The sequence below is a fragment of the Gobio gobio genome (assembly GCF_949357685.1).
Source record: "Gobio gobio genome assembly, chromosome: 17".
Taxonomy (NCBI): domain Eukaryota; kingdom Metazoa; phylum Chordata; class Actinopteri; order Cypriniformes; family Gobionidae; genus Gobio; species Gobio gobio.
In genome coordinates this window covers 14,942,587-14,963,178 of record NC_137110.1, presented here as the reverse complement: position 1 = coordinate 14,963,178, position 20,592 = coordinate 14,942,587, and the positions used below count along the sequence as shown (strand labels likewise).

Genomic DNA, 20,592 nt, shown 5'->3' with positions numbered 1-20,592 from the left:
CATGTGCTAGCTTGATTTCTCACCAGCAGTACTAGATAAAAGTACTATAGATAATTATAAAAAAATATTTTTTTTTAAATGTACAACATTGTACACTAGTGCCATGACCTTAAACACTCCAATTATAATAAACTCATTGACAAGCTAACTGATCACTGAAAATCACAGACAACACAGGAAGCATGGTCTCCATTTCTTCTTTCAAGTGTAAGAGGTTTTTCCATCTTCCTTAAATTCCTAGTTTTCTTCTGTACTTTTAAGAATCAACTTCCCAGATATCAAGTCATTCGGGAGGCAGAGGATTCTTCAGCACCACAGTGCGACAGTCCAGTTCATATGTAGATTTATATAGATATATATATATATAGATTTATATACTCTTGCTTTGTGAATAAGATGTGTATCTAAGTATACACGAGAGTGTGCATGTGTTGTGGGCATACAAGGCATTACTTTGGCGATCTGGGTGGGATGTTTTGTTCTTTTCCAATGCGTCTGTTGTACCCCGACTGTGGAGAGGAGCGTCGACCTTGTGGAGGCCGTCTCTGTTGCTCTCTGAGCTTAAAGCCTGACCCTCTGGGGCCGTTACCACGTTGGTAGCCAGTCTGCTCTCTGGACGTCCGACTCTCGCTTCCTTTCTCCATTTTATCACCGGGGCTGCAGCGGGATGAAGCTGGGCCTTCTGCTTTGTTGACCCGAAGTTCACGTAGTGGTTGGTTTGTGGTGGGAGATGGGGTGGGACTGGGGCTGGGTGGGGCTACTGGTGTAGGGGGAGGGTCTTTGGGAGGCCTCTGACACACCTCCGCATAGCTCAGCTTCCGAGGCTCCTGAGGGTAGTCAAATAAATCCTTAAATGTTAACAGAAATCTCTTTTTTTACTTTCATATGTGAATAAGCACCAGGAGCATTCATAATATAGCAAATTAAGCCGTTTACCTGCACAGTTGTACTTGATGGGAGAGGTGGAGTAGATGCAGTGCTTAAAGCTGATTGGCTGCACAAAGGTTTGGGGGCGGAAATGGGCTGGTCGTGGTGTGTGGTCCCTAATGCAGGCTCTGGAGGCGTGTCAGAGGTCTGAACCTCCTTCTCTGGTTTCTTCACTTGATGTGACGCACTGTACAGAGAAATGTGGAGTTCCAGTTTTGAATCAACCTGCTTCTATTCAAACAAACTTAATGGTAATATTTAATTAAGAATAATTTGTTATAATGGTTTAATAATTGTATATTTATAATTTAAAACCTAGATTAATAAATGCTGTAAAAGTAATGGTTCATTAGTACTTTATGATGCTTAATGTGTTAAATTCTTCAGAGCATAGAATCCTATCCTACATGCATGTGTGTGTGTACCTAGTGGTAGGTGTGTCCTGTTTTGTGGCGGGAAGCTTTGGCGCTGGAGTGGAGAGTACGGTCGAATGGGCTTCGACATGACATGTTCTGGACTCTTGAGTGACATCTTGCTTCGTTTCAGGCTAAAGCACACAGAAAAATTGCAACTTGAGTGATATCAGATTCTCTGTGAAAAAGCAAAACAAATGTAATTGAGAATACACAGGCACAGGAAGCAGTTCTTACTACCTTGTCCCTGCTGATGCCCTTAACTACATCTGCCATGCGATTCTCCAACACCGGCTCCGTTTGAATGGTCACACCTGGTGGACAACTTGGCACACCTCCTGGCAAAGGCGGGAAGTTAGTGGTTGCGAGGTCAAACTTTGGAGGCGGAGCTTTCACCTCTGATTCAGGATTCTGCCTCTGTATAAAATGAAATTGAATGAAACGAGACAACAACAAAAAAGACCATTTCAAAGAACCATGCGATACAATTTTTTGACTTACCGTCCTTTCATCTTCTCTTCTCCTCCTCATGCCACGATAGCTTCCTCTCCTGGACACACCACATATGTCGTTAAATACGCTCATTAAACCTGTCACCATTCAGAGAACGCACTTGACATATGACCCTCAGATCTCATAATCTTACCGCTCACTGGGACAGGAGTGACAGAGACTTTGAGGAGAAAGACCGAGAGAGATAAAGGAAGAAATGAAAGGAGAAGAGTAGAAGTGATCAGAGAGAAAATAAAGAACTCCTAAAGCCATCCCATCACTCCCTATTTCCCTCTATGCGCTTGGTTGATCATCACTGGGTCAAAACAACCAAATCTGCTGCTTATACAGTTACATTACTTAGCACTTAACATTACCTAGTTACATACTTAGGTATGTAGCAGCATTTTTCTTTTACCTGTATAATTTGTGTCTACTGACCTGGCCCGGCTGCTGATGCCGAGTTCAGAGTGGTGGTTCTCTCTGGGGGAAACCGGTGGTTCAGAGAGCTGGGTGAGGGTGGAGGCAGTGGTGTCTGAAGTGGGGGTGCACGGGGGCTGAGGACTACCGGTTCCGGACGAAGTCTCTGTCAGCTGACTCACATCAGCACGAGGTTGTGGCTTTACATGGTTCCTGCACAGAACACAGAAAATTCAGTGATTTCTCAGAAGCGATAACATGTAACTTATAACCAAGGCTCAAAAGCCAGAGCAAAGCTGAGTAAACATCTGTAGAACAGAGTTTTTCCAGCTGGGCTTTAAGGGTGGTATCTCTCACAGTGTAAAACAAGCATCACAAATGAAGATGTTATGCATGAGAGATGTAGTGACAAAAAGAAAAATGTCTTTTGCTGAGAAATTCCTGAAGTGACACCATTTTCATTTATTTTTGTGCTTGCTGCAGTAGTCAATTACCGGTACTACACAGGGTTCGGCACACCACAGCACCGCCCTAACTGCCATTTTGCATTTTTTTAATATAGAAATAAAAACCATTCAGCTCAATTGGACAGACACTACAATTACACTGAAAACGTCTGCTCTGCCTCATACAGTACAATCTGCAGATTTGCAGCAGGAGCAACCCTCTACAATGCCAGTAAATCTTTACTCTGGGCAACTAAACATCTATCATTAGCCAATGGCTAATAAATGCTCGCCAGTGTGTGTTTAAGAGGCTAAGAATAAGTTTAGCATAAGTTTTGCTGTGTCTATTTCAGTTCAGCTCAACAGATGCACAGCGTACGTGTATTTGACGTACCATAAACTCTAGTGTGAAGGCACACAACTCGCCTTTGAGAGAGCAGTGTTTCTCTCTCTCTCCCTCTCACACACAATCGTACATACCACGCAGAATCAACACGCTACATGTAAACTATATTCTTTTTTGTATTTTCCTGTCAAAAAACAATGGGGTTCTTTTGGAATTATTCAGCTTTTAAGAAGCAGCAGATGATATGCGGTAGTGGGCGGGACAAATGCGCAAACGACAATCTCATTGGCTGGCGCTCATCTATTCACTGTTTTGATTTCAGCAAATTTCAGCAGTTTGAGCAAGGCTGACAACGCATTTATAGGCTGCTGTAACTAATATTGAATGCACAGATGCAATTTAATGATACACATCTGATTTTTCTCAACTATTTACTTTCATTAAGAACAAGATTCAAGCACAAGATGATGCGCAAGAGAAATCCAAGCACAAGATGATGCGCAAGAGAAATCAGTTCCAAGCACAAGATGATGCGCAAGAGAAATCCAAGCACAAGATGATGCGCAAGAGAAATCAGTTTCGTTTTAGCGAGTACTGAATAGTAATCTTTTGCTTCTTGCACTGGATTGATATAAAAATCCCTTGACTGTGTAAATTGGCAAGACAAAACATGCCAAATTATAAACGGTCACTATGATGGTTAATCTTTGCAATTAATCCACGAATCACATGCGTGCCGAATAGGGATGGAGCGATTACCGGTTTCACGATAAACCAAGATAAAATGTACTGACGGTTAGTAATATCGTTTAAAAATTAATTATCATTAAAACCGCTCGTGATTATCACGTTTTTGAAAACGCGCTGTAAATCCTGTCCAGTCAGTGTCAGTCTGGGACAGGCGCAGCAGTGTTTTTTGAATGAAAAGAAATGGCAGAAGGCAGTGACAGCACTCAGGGGATTGTTCAGCCTTCTAAAAGGACCAAATCTGAGGTGTGGTCACATTTTGGCTTTTACAAAAGTCCTGAGGGAAACTTAATCTAAGATGGTCACCCGGTCTGCAGAACGTGCCAGAAGAAAGTAGCTGTAATGGGGGAAACACTTCAAATCTGCGAACGCAAGGCAAGTGGACTTTGACCTCAATACCAAAACTATGTCTGGTATTACTACCACTCACACTAGCCTCTTTGGCAGTTGAAATTATTATAGTCTTCTAAAAAGCCATCTGTTATAATCGCGTTGCGCATTATAACTAACCACACGTGTTTCTAATAATCAGAGGCGTTCAGATTAGCCGGAGTTTTTGTCAGAGGCTGAGCGGGCTCTCACTCACTGAAAACGTGCGACTTATGCAGGGGATTCATTCATCATACAGTGGTTGGCTGTTTTTATTCTATTTCAGCAGCGAAAATAGTTTCAAACAAACACAGCAGAACCACTGCACATCTGATATGACTGGCATAACGCTGGCTTGACGTTCTAAAGTCGCAAATTTAGGGACCGTCTCTAAAGTTACATACTGCACGTTTCTAACTTCTATAGCAATAGAAAAAAATGACTTGCAGTCAAAACCAGCTGTTAAGTGTTCATCTAGGTTTCAAGTTTTGATATTTAATAAAATAAACTCAAATCATATGAAAATATGGATATTCATTATTTCACTAGGATGCTTTTTGGGCTCATACACAAAATATGCTAGATTTAAATGTGTCATAGCTGATAGAACACTGTAAATATATTCAAGCAATATTCTCAGAGATAATATTAGATATTATATTTACACCAAATTATTATTTTTTATGCGTTGCTATTGACGACTGCCATTACAAGGAAGGAAATCCCACAGAATAGAATCCATCTTAAAAAAAGTGCATAGAGCTGCTTGATTTATTTGTTGTTTGTTGATTTTCAAATATAAAACTTGTTCAAATGTTTTAAGTGTGTGCATCTGTTCTTTTTGAACAATTTCATCTCATTTGAAGAAAACCGTGATAATATTGATAACCGTGATAACTTGGGTCACTATAATCGTGATGTGAAATTTCCATACCGTTTCATCCCTAGTGCCGAACCTGGTCCATACGAACTACAGATCAACTATGATTAATTTCACCCCTACATCTTAACTCACTCTTAAACCTAACCATACCACTAAACCTTTCCCTAACCTTACACACATAACACCTCAATAGCAGCAAAGTGTCTTGTAAAACATGAACACAATAAGTACATTGTACCTAACCCAAGCATATAGTAGTTCTACATTTCAGCCAATAATACATTTGCCATTAAATTGTATTTAGCATATATTGGCACTATATAGGCTATTGGCTAATTGTCCTCATTCAACACCTATGCAGATTTTATTTATAATGCATGTCCTTCAAGACACCGTCAGGAAATTCTCATACACGCAGAGCAACAGATACATGCAAGGACAGGGTTACATGACAGATCTGGTGACAATGCACTGATATGCATTCACTGTGAAAGCCAACATGCATCAAGATGCAGCTTTTAGCTGAGTCATGATGGTCTTTCATTATGGAGCTTACTCATGGTTGAACAGCACTAAGATGAACGTGCATTAGATAATGATTTAAAGGGTTAGATGACCCCAAAATGAAAAGTCATTAATTACTCACCCTCATGTCGTTCCAAACCTGTAAGACCTTTGTTCATCTTCGGAACACAAATTAAGATATTTTTGATGAAATACGAGAGTTCTCTGACCCCTCCATAGACAGCAATATAATTACCACTTTCAAGGCCCAGAAAGGTAGTAAAGACATATTCAACCATTTCTTCTAGCCTGTGTCAGACTCTTTCCAGAATGCCGGCTTACCATTGGCCGACGCTGTTCATGCGAGCACCACGTCGCATGCCCATACACTATGTCAATAGTGTAAAAGTCTGACACAGGCTAGAAGAAATTATAAATAAAAGGCATTATTTTTGTTTGTGTTTTGCGTACAAAAAGTATTCTCGTCGCTTCATAAAATTTAAGGTTGAACCACTGGAACCACTATTTTAACGATGTTTTTACTACCTTCCATGGCCTTGAAAGTGTTAATTATATTGCTGTCTATGGAGGGGTCTGAGAGCTAAAATAAAAATAAAAAATATCTTCATTTGTGTTCTGAAGATGAACGAAGGTCTTACGGGTGAGTAACATCATGAGGGTGAGTAATTAAACGACAGAATTTCTCATTTTTGGATGAACTAACCCTTTAAGATGAAGAAACGCTTCAGTAAAAGCAGATCGAATTACCTGAAGGCATTGATTACATTCTTTCTGGAATAAAGTGGAAGTCTAGAAAGTAAAAGTAACAAAGACAGTCTGACTCCAGTGCCTCAAACAGAGCTTTGCCTCACTTTCTGCACATGACAAGGGAATCAATGTAGTTAAACATCAATTTACACACTTGAACAAAAACTACAGCCAATTTAATTAAAAAAGCACAATAAATGAGGGATAATTGTAAGTTGTGTATAAATAATTCCCACAAATATCCAGACTGATCTCATGAAATGGCGCATGTATGACACGCCAATTCGCTATGCCATTTTGGCGTGCTATCAAGACGCATAATCGGTTTTTAGCGTGTTTATCAACGCTGTTTCATTCTATCCCCCTACACTGCCCCTACCTCTAAACTAGGGATGTGATGGTGAGGAAATTTTCCCACCGGTTAATTGATGCGTGACAACACCGGTAATACCGGTATCACCGCCGGAGGCTTTTAAATCACTAATTCTATCTAACCGAAAGTAACATGCACACGACCGCTCTGAATTTTCTATTTTATTACTATAAAAAAATCAAAAAGACGGTGTGCGGTGCCACGGTGGGCAAGTGATGTAACCGGTGTTGAGTCTGGACACCGGTAACACCGACTATCGTAGCAAGCCTACTCTAAACCTACCCATCTCTCTCACACACACACACTAAACCTACCCATCACAAGAAACATTCTGCATTTTTACATTTTCAAAAAACATAATTTAGTATGTTTATAAATCCATTTAAATTCACGCGGAATCACACGGCGTAGTCATAAACGCGGAGATGGTTTGTTTCGGCGTACACACACGCGGATAGCTCAATGCGTACAGATAACACGCCATTTGACTTTAGAAAGTGGCGTGTATGTTTACGCAAAGTCATGATGTCATGTTGAAATATCAATTACTACAATAGTCTGATTCTGTGAATACATGCATAACAATCTTTATAAAAAATATTCTAGAAGTAGCAAGGCAAGGCAGTCTACAAGATGGTTTTAATGTGACCTTGATAAAAACAAGTCGGTTTTTATTAAAAACCAAACCTGGGATATAAAGTTCCCATGGTAGAAGAAACAACCCATTATGTTTTTGGCAGAGAAGGAAAGGGATAGACTAAGAAAGAGGTTCTTAAAACAACAAGGAGATTTCGGGATCTTACCGGTTGCGGGGGTAGTTCCGTGTAAGGTTGATTGGAGACGAGCCAGTTTTGTAGCTTCCTGCTGTGCCAAAGCCATTAACAAATGTGCTGTTGGGAAATGGAGCCTGCAAGATGAAACAAACGCTGAGATTAACCCACACATCCTCAAGCTACAAATTATCTTCAATTCATATTTTTGTGACGCATACCCAAAGCACCTCTTTACATTAATGTGATATGCTAAATTAACCAAACAACTGTTGGTATGGTAACCATTTAGAAAGCAGTCACCTGCCCTGACTGACTCATACTGCACTCCAGTAACTCCCCTGCAATCACAAACCTGATTACAAACTCAGAGACCCACTGAGACTGCATCAGCTTATACCTTCAGCCTCCGTGACTACAATACAAATTTAACAAAAAAGGTAGCTTATTGGATGAGTCACATTCAAATTTGTTGAAAAATGACTTGCTACAATGCTTGGCCATCGAAAAGTCATTTAGTTGTCATTCTACAAGTGACCCTCAGATCTCATAATCTTTACGCTCACTGGGACAGGAGTGACAGACTTTAAGCGAGAGAGAGAGAGAGAGAGAGAGAGCGAGAGCGAGAGCGAGAGCGAGAGCGAGAGCGAGAGCGAGAGCGAGAGCGAGAGCGAGAGCGAGAGCGAGAGCGAGAGCGAGAGCGAGAGCGAGAGCGAGAGCGAGAGCGAGAGCGAGAGCGAGAGCGAGAGCGAGAGCGAGAGCGAGAGCGAGAGCGAGAGCGAGAGAGAGAGAGAGAGATGAGAGAAAGTTAGAAGAGAGATAAAAGCAGAAAACCCCTCCACAAAACTTCTGATCACTCCCTGCTTCCCTCTATGCGCTTAGTTGATCATCACTGGGTCAAAACAACCAAATTTGCTCTGATCATCTTTCATATACATAATTATTATTAAAACGATTTTAATTCGCATTTACACTACTAGGGATATACAAGACTATTTCGACTAATCAATTAAATATTACGGCTACAGCGGGTCGACTTTGAAATACTAGTCTTTTTTTCACATGCTTTATATTTTAACAAAGGCTACGTTTAAATTACTGCGATGTAAAACATTAAATTTTTATTTTCAAAGTGTATATCTGGAGCGGAAACAAATCATACGCATCAATGTGCTTAAATAATGTATAGTTGCCAGTACACGGCAACCTTTTCTTGCGATTTTCACCACCCCTCATGTTCATACAGGAGAAGTGCGGCTGAAAAATTTCCGTTTAAACTTATGAAATTGCGTACATCCCTATACACTACCAATCAAATGGCTGGGTTCTGTTCTTTTTTTTTTTTTATTCAGCAAGGATGCATTACATTGAAAGGACAAGACTTTACAAAAGAATGTTACAAAAAAAAGTCAATTATTTTCTTTTGAAAAAAAAAAAAAAAGCATCATGTTTTTACCAAAATATAATGCAGCACAACCATTTTTAACCCTGGTAAGAACGGTTTCTTGAGCAACTTATATGGGGGGGAAAAGTTATTTTGAAGAATGTTGGCAACCAAACAGTTGATGGGGCCCCAATGACTTCCATAGTATTTTCCCCCCATACTATGAAAGTCAATGGGGCCCATCAACTGTTTAGTTGCTGACATTCTTCAAAATAACTTCAACAGAACAAAGAGATTCATACAGGTTTGGAACAAGTTCAGGGTGAGTAAAATCACAATTTTCATTTTTGGGTTAACAATCCCTTTAATTAATCTGTAAAACACTACACAATATTTCAAGCAAATATTTTTTAATTTCTTACCAGTGGCGTTTCAAAATAAGGGGTGGTTGAGGGGGTCCATGTCTGTGGCAGAAGGCTGTAGAGAGGGTACTGCTGTGGAGGCTGGTACACCTGCTGCAGGTAAACTGGAGACGAGTACTGTGATGGAGTGGAGTACACGCCAGAGTCAACGGCACCATAACCGTTCTTAGCAAAGAACGTGTTAATGGCCTTGATGCGAGCCTACCATGACAAAAACATACAAAAGACAGACCTGTATTAAAACCTGGGCCAAAAGTGTTCAAAGGTAATCAGATTGGATTACATCTTCAAAAAGGGTTGTTGAAAAGAAAAACAATTTTGAAATTGGAAATCTTGGTATAGATCTGGATCAAATCAGTAGTTGCAATGCAATAAACCTTTTATCCTTTGATTAGTTTAACTATTAAAATAATAAGTTAAATATTAGGCTACCTTTTAAGCTTTTCAGTACAGATTGTCACCACAAAACCCGCTGTCAATAATTAAACAAATATTTTTTAATCACTGCGCCAACTACATCGGCGCAATCAAAGAACCTGTTAGAAAGAGTTTAACAACTGCATCCCTTAATGCATGTATATTGCAAACAGTTATTTTTGTTGTGGGTCACATGAGGGGCTATGGAAACACTAAAAGGAAATGGTGATGGGAGGAAAAATTTATTTTAATGTTTTAGCATTCTCTCGCAAATGTTCTGCATTCCCTTAAGAAACTTTGAATTCACTCAAAACTGTTGAGTTCTTTGCGAATAAATGCAAAGTTTCTTGGGGGAATGCAGAGAGATTGCAAAATTATTCAAATTAGAGATGTACTGATATTCAATTTCTCAGCCGATACCGATATCCGATCTTTATTTATTTATTTATTTTATATTTATTTATTTATTTATTTATTTAATATTTATTTTATATTTATTTAATATTTATTTAATATTTATTTAATATTTATTTATTTTATATTTATTTATTTTATTTATTTTATATTTATTTATTTATTTATTTATTTATTTATTTATTTATTTATTTATTTATTTATTTATTTATTTATTTATATATATATATATATATACACACACACACCAAATGCTGCTGCAAACTATACAGGTTCCCTCTCATTTGGTCCATTACTATAAGGGTTCAACTTAACAACAACCCATGATATTCAACATTTATGTTCAGATATAATAATTGCACTCAAACTGAAATGTTTGTATGCAATTCCGTTGCACATAAGGTAGTTTTCATAAAAGCTCGTCTTCATGGCAAAATTGTTATAACTTGAATTAAAGTGGAAAAGATGACTCGCGCTCCTGCTTGATCTGAGGCACTACAGCGATCGGTCATGCCACATTTAAGAGCATCAAAATGCCATTTATTGTTTGAATTTAATGATAAATTGAATTTCATTAACAATTTAAAAGCTGAGACGACTTATCACAAGTAACAAAGCTCTTTGCGATTATTGAATGGAAGATAGGGCTGTGCAATTAATCGAATTTCGATTTCGCCTCCCAACGATCACCAAAATAGTACAATCGAGAAAAAACGATTATTTTGCCATGTTCAGTTTTCCAAGAACACTCTTATTTTGTCTTGCGTTCTGAATGAAACGCGCACGCGCTCATCCGCCCCTCCCGAAGCCACAAATCTCTCTCAGGTCGTGAGTCTCGTGTGCATATCATCCGCTGGAATTTAAAAACTCGGCGCGAGTAAAGATGGCAGAAGGAGGGCAGTTACAGCAGCGTTTGGTGAGCAAAAAAGGCAAAACCAACTCCGTTGTCTGGGAACAGTTTGGCTTCGAGGAATCAGACGACGAGCAGAAATATGCTACGTGCAAGATTTGCTACATGGTAGTGGCTGCAACGCAAGGGAACACCACGAATTTGTTTAACCACTTGAAAATTAAACACAGTGACCTATGACAATCTAATAAAAAAAAAAAAAACTGACGAGCAGGGGTGCCGTGTAAACGTCGTTCAATGCATGCGAGTGCTGCCATATTTTCGAATATGACCAGTCGTTTTCACCGTCATCACCCAGGTTTTGTGCTTTAGGGTTTAGGTTTAGAATGAGAAGCCGCGCGCGCTGTGAGAAAATGTGTCTCTGTGCACTCAGAGCGCGCACACGTCTCTCAGCGCGCAAATTATCTTTCAAGTCTTGCTCTTGAACGGACAAACTCACACAAAACGTATGTCAACATGTCCATCTTGATGAGTATCCTAGCAGACATAGTCTGTATATGCCTTAAGTGAACTTTATACAGTCGAGAAAGACGACGCATATCCGATCATTAGGTCTTAAAGAGGCTGTAGCCTGCTGTCTGTTTAATGTCAAACAACAAAAGACAAGGACATCACTCACCGCTCTTGATTGAATAGCTTTTGTAAGTTTAATAGGATTCATCTTTAATCTATGCACTCAAATATGCAATGTTATTTTACATTTGATACATTTCTGTACCTGAAAACTAATGTTAGATCATTTTTACGTGAATACTTTTATACTTTGATTTGAATATATGTTATATTATTTATTTTAATAGTTCAAAAAGTACAACAAATGTTACAATTTCAATTGAATTGTTGAAAGGTGTATTTTTAATAAATACAACACATTCCCAAAGTCATGTGAAATAATCGTGTTACATAATCGTGATTTCAATATTGACCAAAATAATCATGATTATGATTTTTTCCATAATCGAGCAGCCCTAATGGAAGACACGCAACAAATGTTTGGTGGGGGAAAAACAACAACTGCAGAACTGGCAACCCTGGCTGGAACTACGGGTGATTCATAGCTACGTTAAAGCAGGCTCTATTTGACCCTATTTTTTAACCGTTAATTCATTACTGTTATTGTCCCTAAATTCAACACAAGAGATTCTTCACACGCAGTCTGAACGCGTTTTTCCGTCCTCTTATGATTGACAGGATATAAGCTGCCCTGATTATCGGCCGATCGTGAGAAAAATTGCCTTTACATTAGTGCACCTCTAATTAAAATACATAATTTCTCCCATTTAATTTTTATTCCTGATTCTTCCATTTAATTTTTTTCTGATTTTTTTAAGGGAAATGGAAGGGGACGTTTGTGACCCTATAATGACTATTCTTTACATAGCTAGTAGCCACTGTGAAATGTATAACCCAATTTAGAGCACCGAACCATGGGAATTCCAAATCTAGATAATTCATTTCCAGATTAAACTTTTTGAACAACTGGACCCAGAACATCCAAGAAGATTATGTGTGCACTCAATTTTGAAACTAAATGGAGGCCATAAATGACAAATCAGTAACTGCACGTCAATCTGCCATATCTCAATTTCAGTCATGAGGGCAGAATTTAGTGCTGAGAGGGAGACCGACAGAGGAATCCCTCACACACAATAAACAGTTAAAATAGTGCATGCAATACCCAGAAATTACTTATAAATGTGAACCAGTGTCTCAGCAGGGCATTTGAGAGCAGATTCCCTTCAAGCAGCACAGACACATCTCATGCATTACTCATTCAAATGCCTTTTGTTTGACTATTTAAGGATGTAGGCAGCACAAGATAGAATGTATGTCTTGTACAAATTAATGCAAACAGACTTTGAACAGGATGAAAATAGCATAGCTGTGGATTACATAATCCCATACACTGTCTACAGGGGTCTTTCCAATTGGTTACATAATGATAAGATACCTAATTACTGATTTGTTGACAAAACAAGGGTCAAAGTTGCATACTTCAAAGAGTCCTGCTAATTATCACATAATCCTTGAGAATGCAGCCATACTTATAGAACAGAAATTGAGTGCACATTCACACATCTGTTCACTAACACACAAGCATGGGCACATGCTGGCATTAATCAGTCTAGTCAAACTAGAAAACACAGAGCAGGTGGTCAAGGTGACACTGGTTGTGTTTGAAGTGTCAGCTTACGACAAAGATGACAATACAAATGGATACTCACCATAATTGGTTTGCCCTGAAAGGTTTTGACTTCCTCACGCAAGTATCTGTACGCCTGTGAAACAATGTGACCAGAAAAAGACAGTTTGCATTTATTAAATAAGCAGACAAAATGTAAAAACACTTTAGGCCTCATCCATGCAACAGCAGAGCAAAAGTCCATAATGTTTATCATATCAGCAAATGTGTCCAAAATGATTATGTTAAAATAACTTCAGTTAAGCCTTTCAAATAGAGCATATATTTTGATGCAACGTTAACACTTGCTTTTTAGTTTTCATTACTGTCATATTTCATTAATTATAATACCGAACAGAAAATTACACAACAGATTACATAGTCATAACCCATACCACAAAAAATGGCATCACAGCCATTTATGGGGAAACTTTTACTTGCAACATATGATATAAATTAAAATGAGTCTAAGCTCAATTTGGTGGCAAAGATCTTGAATTAACCCTCACATATGAAAGAATATTGTATTTATTTCTTTAATTGTTCATAGAGACAGCAATTGTGAATGTGTTGGTCAACATACCTGTTGGGCATCAGTGTCAGACTGGAATGTGATGTACCAGTTGTTATTGTGCGCAAACTCCACGCTGATGACCTGCGGACACTTCTCACTTTTAAAAAGTGCCTCCACCTCCTGACAGAGACACAAAAGCATTAGTTAATAAATTAAATGAATGAGTGAATACTACTGAGAAACAGAAGGCCAAATATCCCTCAGATCTCATAATCTCACGGTCATTAGGGCAAAATCCACTGTACTGAGAGAGAGTGAGAGTGAGAGAGAGAGAGAGAGAGAGAGTGTGAGAGAGAGAGAGAGAGAGTGTGAGAGAGAGAGAGAGAGTGTGAGAGAGAGAGAGAGAGAGAGTAAGAGAGAGATGGGGGGGGGGCTTGGATAGATAAAGGAGGTAGAAAATTACAAATCTCAACAGCAACAATGGTTCTGGATCCTTCCAAGCGCGATACTGATCATCATTGGGGTAACCACAGTAATAATAACCTACCAAATACAGCCACAAGAGATTAACATACAGCATAATCTCACCTCGACAGGCGTGGTCTCAGGGACCTCTCTGAGAATGATGATGCATCGCTTGTGGTTTGGCCGTACCTTCTCACCCTTCTCATCCACCTGCACCATTGGAGAGGCTGAGGAGGACAGAAAAACAGTTAAATGCAAGGAATAACCAACAAACTCTGTTCCTGTGGACAGGTCTCTTTTTTTTATACCTCGTAGCACCTCAAGTATCAGGTCCATATCAGTAGTCAGCAGTTTGACCCCCTCCATGCTCGCAATGGTCCAAATAGGGACAAACTGATCACTGTCCATCTGAGATATCAGGTAAAGGTCCTTGGAGAGATTCTCCCTGTAGGAAAACAATTATGTAATGAACAGATGTTGAACACTTAGTGATATTTATAGCACTCAAAACTTAAGGGTTTCACTTGATAAAACAGATTAAGCGTGTATATAGTGAGAAGTTTTTGATGTCAGCTTTGCTAACAACAAGCTTCCATTGCATGATTTACATATTCCATTGATAGAAACCCATTATCACACCACTCGACATGTTCGCTTAAGTTCACACATGCAAATGAAAAACAGACCAAATGTTTTGGCCACAGGAGTGTAGAAGTATTTCTACATACCGTGTTGCTTTTGACTGATTTCATTTTCAAAATAGACTAGTCAGTAGGTTTCCTGAACAACTAGTCAACTAATTATTCCTAAAGAAGCCCTGTCATATTAGGCTGGTTTCAGTTTAACTGAAGATTAGTGGACACCCATGTGGGGCGAGAAACGTCTTGAAACGCATTTTGAAAAACTGAACTTTATTTTTGAGTCTTAAATGCAACACTTGTGGCAGAATGCTTAAAACAATGCAAGTCATTATACAACAGCAAAAGATGTATTATTTTAAACTAGACACTTGAAATGTTGCTACCCAAGAGTCATAATAACTCAAAGTAATATGGGAACAGAGTAATATACATGTAAGTGACTCAAGTTTTTTTTTTCTTTCACTTAGGGAAAAAAATATTATAATTTAATGTTAAGAGCCTGAAAATAACTTAAATATAAAACTGAATGTCTAATCATGTCATGATTCAAATATGAGGATGATTCTCCCAGTAATGTAGCTTCTGTGAGCTTTTATGTCAAGAAAAGTCTAGGCGTCCTTTCAAAAAGGCCATTTATTTCAGAACATTTGCTATTGTAAAGAGTAGTTTTTCATTCAAATAAATCTGCAATAAACTGCTAATTATAATGGATAAACAGTTACTGAAAAACTAAAGCAACTATTTACAGAGATTACAAAGTGTAAAAAACTCATTTAGCTAATAAGAACTGTCAGTAAGAGTCTGCGTGCTCCACTGCAGTTGTGCCACAGAGAGCGTGCAGCCAGTGCACAAACAGTATTCACCAAAGCTTACTTACGTAAACTGCGCAAGATAATGCCTTTTGATTGGTTACTAAGTCCATCAATCAAACCTTTGTTGGAAAGGCATTGGCTGGGCACAGAGTGCCTTTATCCAACGTAAACCATGGGCACAATGATTGACAGCTCACCAAGCCTGTAAGGCGCTTCCTCTATATGATGCATCACAGGAGAGTCTCTGATTGAAGGAGAGAGACGAGGGTTGATCCATTTCACGTGGGAGAGACTATTCTTGCAGGGGGAGTTTGCCAGACACGGATTAGAATCGATATTTCATTGAAAATGGACATGATTGATTACGCGAACTCAAAACTCCCTTGCAAACAACGAAGGATTTTTTGTTTTTTCCCTATTTTTTCGTTGTTTTGGATTAAAAAGTGGGATGCATTTTGAAGAGTGGACCCTTACACAGAGATGTATGCGGATGTTTATTGGATTCGTCCGATCTGATCTGAACGACAGGAGATGAAAGATGAGTATCGCTAATATTATGCTAATGTTTACATGGCCGGTCCTTTAGCGTTTCATAAATTTTAACCTTTTCCTCTATGGGGTATTTATTGCAAAAACAAGTTCAAAACATGAATCTTGAGTGTTTTAGCTTTCAAATGATGCATGGTTTGTGATAGTTGATTGAATTTTGTATAAAACAAAAGTAAATAAAAGTACACACACGCCCACTTCCGACCCGCCCACGATCCAATGCGGGTTAAGAAGTTAAAGGGCATGATAAAAAAAAATATTCTTTCAACACTCAAAAGCTCTGCTGTTAAAACTAGTGGTGGACAGAACATTTACATATTATGTAAATGGCCAATTCATGTTGGCAGCACCTAAGAGCAGACTGACAGAAGTCTTTAAATATCCTATTATAAATATCCCAATAAGCCATAAAAAAAAATCCATATGGTTGACTTCAAACCAAAACTTAAAATTAAAAATCAATAAGAAAATCTAGGTACACTAGTTAAACTCACTAATCAGTAAACGGTGACCTATACAATACACACTTCCCAATCAGTCATGTGGCACACAAAAACTAAATGACTTTTGGGATCAACTGGCCAAACTGCATTGGAATGGCATCAGTGTGATTAAAATATATGATCATTTTTATATTTGGGTGATCTATTCTTTTCATATTGAATTAAATTATAAAGAGATTGCAACTGTGTGTACATGACTAGCAAACAATTACAATACTGCTGAATATGAAATCTATATGAAATCAGTTCCAAAATCATAGATCCATTACAACACTGCATTCAATTACTTGAATGGGAATTGTTTCAAGCAAGAGTAGAATAAGCATTGCTTTATTGTTCAAGTGATTATGAATTTCCATTAATCCCTGAAGTTCTTATCAAAAAAAAAAAAAAAAAAGGAGCAGGTGTAAGCATGTCTGGGCGTAGAGTGGGCGTTACCTTGAGAAGCAAAATTCAAGCTGCTTCTTCAACGACTCCTTCAGACTCTCTTCAGACAGCAAAGGCTGCTCCTCGACGGTCTCGCCCTCCACTGAGCAACAAAACATACAGTCCCCATTAACAATCAGCCATTAAGCATCACTTACGGAATTAAAGTGTGACAGTGGGTGTGTGTGGCAGACCTGGTTCATAGAGTGGGTAAGCCAGTTCTGCTGACTCCATGCCATTCAACATGCTGCTCTCCATAGGAGGGGCTGACTCAGAGTCACCATAGCCAACAACATACTCCTTGAAACCTTCAGTGGAGGAACGACAGTAGTAGTAAATGAGTTTGGAAGCTTACTGATCAGTGTTACCATACAAGAATAGCAATAGGCCAAGCAACCCTCAGATCTCATAATCTCACGGTCATTAGGGCAGACCCAATCCACTGCGAGAGAGCAAGAAATGTAGTTTGAGAATTAGAGAAAGAAATGAGAAAAGAATGGAGGGAGGGAGAGAGTGAGTGAGAGGAGAAATTAGGGTTAAAGATCTCGACAGTGAGAATGGTTCTGGGTCCTTCCAAGCGCGATACTGATCATCACTGGGTTTTAGGAAACTTTAACACCATGTCCGTTAAGGGCTTTAAGTTTCAAAATCCCAAACCCTGGGGGTTTGTGAGGAACTTCAGGGTGTTCATGAGATGATAAATAGTCAATTAAATTATTAAAAAAAGATTCTAATAAACCCAAATCAATAAAACTAACAAGATTAAATATTGAATTAATTTACCTGCATGTCATTAACCAACAACACCAAACAAACAAGTTAAATTTATATTCACTTAATCGGGTGTGTAGAGAAAATATCCTTTTGTTTCACATAGAAAATAAAGAATATGGGGTTTTATGAGAGTAAATATTGACAATTTTCATTTCCAGGTGAACAATTTGAGAAAACAACAAAGTCAATTTTAACACATTATTTACAGCACTAAGAGCTGCCAATCAATATTACATACCCTCTGACTCCTCAGTTTCTGCTTGTGGCCAATGGCACGTCTCTGTGGCTGCCTCCGGAGCCGGCGCGGTTGGTGCAGACACTTCCTGCCACACTTTAGCATTGGGATTCAGACCGGCCCCCTTGGTGGTCACCTTGAACACAAGGTTAAAAAAAATGGTTAAGGTTCACCAACAAATTCTTAGACAGATTTTCAGATCACAGGAGAATAAAACCAGGAGAAATTGGTCCCATTTTGCAACTGTAGCTATAGTAAACACTAACAGAATTGAGACATAACTACAACATTACTAGACATTTAACTGAGTCTAAAACTGACAGATATCTATTGTGGTTGAATAACTGTTGAATGAACTGGCAACATGTAATTAAGACGTCAGTGTATTAGGCAAATAGTTACCCATCCGGTTTCAAAGGTGGGAGGGTGAATGCAAAAAAAAAGCAGGGGAAAAATGCTCTCTTGTTTACTGGGAGGCCTTTAATTCAAAGGTCAATGCAACTTCACTGTAGGGCTTTAAATATGCCGTCATGTGCACTTTACAGGTGGCCAGTGAGATGCAGAAATATCACAGATCTTGAAAGTTTAAAGAGTGTGAGCGGTAGAAATGCATCCAAAGCCTCGTAACGCCCTTTGAAGGCTTCAAGAAAGTATTTGCATACTTCATTATAACAGGGATGGACTTTTTCAGCTCTGAAATCACAGCATTGCAATTTTGCAAAGTTTTTCCAAACATCCATCCAAATATGATTAAAGTAATGACTTTTAATATCACTTCCAAAGGGGAAAAAAGAAAATATTAATGTCAGGGCTTGGGTCTTTTAAGGTTAACAAATACGACGCTATCAAAGTTTCACATGACACGCGGAGGAACAAATTACAAAACTGCTCCAACCTTGCAGTAAGGTCTCAATTGGCACTGCATCCAATATAACATCTGCCATCTCAAATAAAACTGCGTTATAGCCACAACCTTGGTGAAGGACGTCTGAAGAGCACACAGACACCACAGGACAGACAAGGGCCCCAACTATTAACACACACGAGTTTGAAACCAGAAATGTGCACAATTTCATACTTCATAAGCTACTACTGAACCTCGCTCACAAGATCCATTACTTACCCGACGCAATACTCCAAGCACACAGGCAGGAGGTTTTAAATAGTCGGCCTTTCACCCGTTTAATCTGATTAGGCACTCCGATAAACCAGAGCGAGAGTTCAGGGCAAAGAGCTACAAACCTGCATCTGAAACGCAGCCTGGTTAACCTGACTGGCGCTTTATTGGATTTGAATGGGCTAAAGTTATTTTTGAACGAGAGGTTAAATTAAAAGCTGATGCAATTCGTGAATACCCTCAGTATTTGATGCGGTCGTTGCTTTAGTTGTGAATTTTACCAATGAAAGTTACGCATTTTACGCGAATAAAAGAGGCTGGCTAAATAGCTAGCATTTGTTGCACGCACGTGGATCTTTCGCAACCGACGCTCGGCTTGCGGCCACATAAACAAGGTATTGCATAGCAGCTCAACCAAACTTGCTCGTCGCTAACTACCCACTTTTAAACTAGAAAACAAACAATAGCTGCAGCAGCTCTACAAAAACACAATAATGCCCTCTTGTTGAACTCATGGCAGGCGCCATCGAGCTGAATGCATGCCGCGGCTGTGAAGAACCTTCGCGGTCGCCAAAATGACCTCATTAACTCACCTCCACAAACAACAGCATGGTCTTCTCCCCCGACAACGTTATCACTCGCTAGATACCTTGTAGGCGAATTAATCTAGCTCACAATAATGCAGAAACTGATTCCACTTATTTCCGTTTGAAACAAAAGTGCAAGTTCACTGCCAAGGAGTTTCGCGGCCACTATCTGCATCAATCCCCTTTGCTCTGCGTAAGCATCGACACAGCGCCTGGCGAGTCTGATTGGCCGTGCGCTCGTCTTTCCTTCGCCTCCTTTGTGATCACATGCAGCAGCACATTTTGAAAATCTTCCACCCACCGTGACGGGATTGGTGCGTGCTGAAATACGTCATACGGAATCTCCCTATGATTGGGCACGGCTTACGTCTGTCAAATTTATGTTCACGTTACCGGAACTGTAACCTCTGCCACCAAGATCACTGCTGAGCACGTGGCGACAGCTGAGAGAAATGCTGTAATGGCCTGACAAATGAATGAATGTAGTTAAAATATGAGTACTTTACAAATGACACTACATTTGGAAGCAATACAATGGCTTTTAAGGCTGAAATGTGTGTATTGTGTGTTACCAAATGTCATGAGGCATCGAATAGTACTAGGAACGCCCAATTCAGATCATGGACAATCTGATGGCTGGATCTCACCGTATTTAACCACTGTTAAAGAGTCTAAAGACAATAATACAGAAAACCGAGACTTAACAAAAGTTGAGATCCCCATAAAAAGTCACCAGAACTGCAATAAAAATTTGGTTTGATGGTAGTCAGACACAAAAATGA

The 20,592-nt window shown here is 39.1% G+C and overlaps 2 protein-coding genes across 3 annotated transcripts in view; both read right to left on the bottom strand.

The window, feature by feature from the left end:
- Positions 1–20,592, bottom strand: part of chchd4b (coiled-coil-helix-coiled-coil-helix domain containing 4b) — a 616,826-nt gene that overhangs the window by 311,090 nt on the left and 285,144 nt on the right. The window lies entirely within an intron of this gene.
- Positions 324–20,071, bottom strand: larp4ab (La ribonucleoprotein 4Ab). 2 transcript variants are annotated; one of them, XM_079840601.1, is made up of 17 exons: positions 19,817–20,071; positions 18,110–18,242; positions 17,292–17,405; positions 17,110–17,200; positions 14,475–14,611; positions 14,290–14,393; positions 13,771–13,881; positions 13,231–13,284; positions 9,265–9,465; positions 7,492–7,595; positions 6,316–6,357; positions 2,274–2,465; positions 1,842–1,890; positions 1,581–1,757; positions 1,353–1,474; positions 937–1,114; positions 324–827 (listed from the first exon to the last, which is right to left on the bottom strand). In XM_079840601.1, exons 1-17 carry the CDS (start codon positions 19,832–19,834, stop codon positions 450–452), a joined length of 2,205 nt encoding a protein of 734 aa, XP_079696727.1. In that variant the 5' UTR covers positions 19,835–20,071; the 3' UTR covers positions 324–449. The 2 variants fall into 2 exon arrangements, with proteins under 2 accessions (XP_079696727.1, XP_079696728.1); XM_079840602.1 differs by lacking the exon at positions 6,316–6,357.